Consider the following 3,342-nt stretch of genomic DNA (forward strand, 5'->3'; position numbering starts at 1 on the left):
GCGAAAATCTTTGTTTAAAGAAATGTAGTGTTGAATAAAAATCGCTCACTAACTTTCCTTTAAACCCTCATAACTTTGTCATTTCTTAATCTTTTTTCACCGCAGACGGTTGATTTTGAAATTGCGCAACAAATCTTTTTCCAAATCACCTATGCACTGCACTGTAACTAAAAATACACCTGAACTTTAATGACCCAGTCACTGATAACAATCACGTGACATATGCGATTTATCTAATAGCCCGAACTACTCGCGGTAACAGCCTGGTACATCAGAGGGCCATGTCAAGTGGGTGATAAACATGTCGGTTTCTTTATAATTTTATCATTTTTCTCTGATCGAACTGCTATCCTGGGGATGCTAATTTTGTATCAAGCAGAGTGCTCACTCTCCTTCTAATATAACCTCCTTGGTTTGAATGTAGTTTTGAATTTAAACTTGTTTAATACATATATATATATATAGTTCCTGTTGTAGAGATGTAGAGAAACATGGTGAATCACTAGAATCCAGAAAAGTTTAATTCATAAAGTTTGGCCTTAGTAGTGTCTGTACTTCCTCTCTCATAAAAACATCCTATAAAGATAGTTACTGTCATAGACAGAGCTATGGAGAATGGATATAAGATCCCCATGTCATGGAGATTGTAGTAGGTAATAATTTGTCCTTGGTCAGTCAGTATATGTAATAAATGATTGCCTGCATCAGTAACAATGATATTATCTGATGGTGTTGTTAGTATTCCACAAAGTTTAAATGGTTTGTCCCCTGTTTTGACATCAGGGCGACCAGTATAAGTTCCTAGAATGTCTCCTCCTGGTGATAATACAACCACTCTAGCTCTGAAATCTTTATCTAACCAGTCCATCACACAGATGTTACCATTACTGGTACAGGTGACAAATGCAGGGTAGGTGAACAATCGTTTGGTACTGATACTGGTTAGAAATCTGGGCAAACTAAATAATTGTTTCTTATGATTTTCATGTTCATATTCCTGTAGTTGTTTCCCTTCCTGATCCAATACCACCACTACACGTCTTCCTTTGACAGGGAATGGATCTTTTCCAGACGTGGCTCCTATGATGACTTTGTGATCACTGGTCACATGGATAGTGATTGGATACAATGGTTTTACATCATACCTGGAATATGTCATCTCCCCTGTCATGGTGTTGATTAGTTTGAGTTTAGTCTCACCTCTCTCAGTTGTTATAACAAGAATGTTATTTGAATCAGTTTTTGCCATTCCATAAATCCTAGTGTTTAAACTTGTTATTACTTCAGTTCTATTTCCCCTTAGTTTGACATGTTGTAACTTTGATCTCTGATTATCTGCCATCCACAGAGAACCATCAGAACATACTGCTATAAGGTGAATATCAGTAAGATCTGTTGTATAAACTTTGGATATTTCTAACTTAATTTCACTCTTCTGTTTAGGCTTCAGTTCTACTTTGCCTTTATTATAGTCTTCTTCTTCAATTAACTCATGTCCATTATGAAATTTAGTGGTACACTTGAGACATATAAACTTATTACAAGTATTACAGAACAGACAGCAAGCTTGGTTAGAATGTTCTTCACATTTGATTTCACTGAATATTATTGTGTCCTTTGACCCGTCAGGTTTTCTTATTTCATTTATATTAAGAATTTTGTGATCTTTCCCATTCTTTCGATGGACCCCATCCTTACACTTGTCACACATGAGCGACTCACATGTGTGACATTTCCATTTAATCTTATTTCCACCTTCACATAACTGACATCCAACTGGAATCTGACCTTTTTGTATTGAACTTGCAAATGCCATTTCAAAATTTAAAGATGTCTGACTTTATAACTTCCTTGTCCCGTTGTCTATATATATTATCTATTTATATCTAGTGTCTTAACATGTGAAGAGCTGTAACATGACCTTATCAAAGGTATTTAAATTTCATTTATTGAAGGATAATTTACATAGTGTCAGGATTTTTTTAAGAGGGAATATGAAGGTTTTCTTTGAGAATAATATATAAATGAGAAATTGTACCCCAGCAAACACCCGTGATGTAATGAATAAGGGTCATCACCTAAGGAAGCCAAGGATAGTCATACCTTATCACTAACCTAGGTCAGCCATGGCTGTATCTCCCAGGAGGGTGGGGGTGGGGTGGAGCAGTCCTTCATTTATGGTTTTGATGTCCTTATTATAATTTCCTGCTACTTCCCTGCTTAATCTGAGTGAGTAATTTCAATTAATTATAGTTAACACTAGAATATTTTTATATAAGCCTACCTGTTTTTTATGTATAATTTTCCCTTATATTTCAGCTGCCATAATGCATTTATGAATAAACAACACTATCCTGATATTATCTTCACACCCCCTTCAAATCTCTCAAAAATGTAACATTTCTCATAGTTATAAATTACAAATGTATAAAAAAAAATGAATTTAAACAATGAAAAAGAAATGAACACAGATAAACACCATCAAATTGTATACAGCTATCTTATCCCTAGTAACACTGGGGTAAAGCTGATGACCGTAACTGCATTCACGGTCATCCCAAGATGTCGGATGAAAAATTAGGTCAGTATTTGTTGCGTAAACCCCTGAGGGTTATATTGGGCGAGTGATGTAGTCTTTCGGAACACCGGATGTTATTCGGAACACTTCTGTTCTTTCCATGACCACCTTTCAAATACATGCGCAATAGCTATGACCGCTTTTCAAATGCATGCGCAATAGCTTACTAATCTGTTGAATATGCATTAGCATCTTAAGTTGCTATATAGAGATATTTTACGTATGATCTGAAATTTATATAATACTTTCTTGCACACGATTACAAGCTGCTAATATTAACCTACATGCGTAGTATTTTAATTAGTCAAACGATGTAACAAGCTGTGCTAGATATGAGATAAGATTTCATGTAAACAATGCGCTTTATATTCTGAACGAGAATAATTAAAAATAAAATCTTTAAAAAGAGTTTTAGTAGCATTTTCTTTACGTTAAGTGAAGATGTACATGTTGTTTATACTGAAATTAAAGGGAAGTCTTTCTTGCATATGATTAAATTACAGTTTTGTTTTTTTTGTTAAATGTTGCAACTTTTATAAAAAAAAATGGTTATTAAAAATAAAATTAAATAGATATTAAAAATGAAAAAAATAAAATATTTTGAACGAGAACAATTAAAAATAAAATCTTTAAAAAAAGTATTAGCACTTTTTGAAATTTTACGTCTAGGATAGACCAAGGACATGGGATTCATAAATACGTGCCTCAAATAGGTGTAAAAACGAGGATTTTTCAAAAAAAAAAATCGTTTATTGAAAATAACG

General features: G+C 33.7%; 1 protein-coding gene across 1 annotated transcript; it reads right to left on the minus strand.

Moving 5' to 3' along the window:
• Positions 1–502: 502 nt before the first annotated feature.
• Positions 503–1,816, minus strand: LOC143056144 (uncharacterized). The gene has a single exon (XM_076229229.1). The coding sequence runs from the start codon at positions 1,814–1,816 to the stop codon at positions 503–505; it is 1,314 nt and encodes a 437-aa protein (XP_076085344.1).
• Positions 1,817–3,342: the final 1,526 nt, after the last annotated feature.

The sequence above is a fragment of the Mytilus galloprovincialis genome, chromosome 13 (assembly GCF_965363235.1).
Source record: "Mytilus galloprovincialis chromosome 13, xbMytGall1.hap1.1, whole genome shotgun sequence".
NCBI lineage: Eukaryota > Metazoa > Mollusca > Bivalvia > Mytilida > Mytilidae > Mytilus > Mytilus galloprovincialis.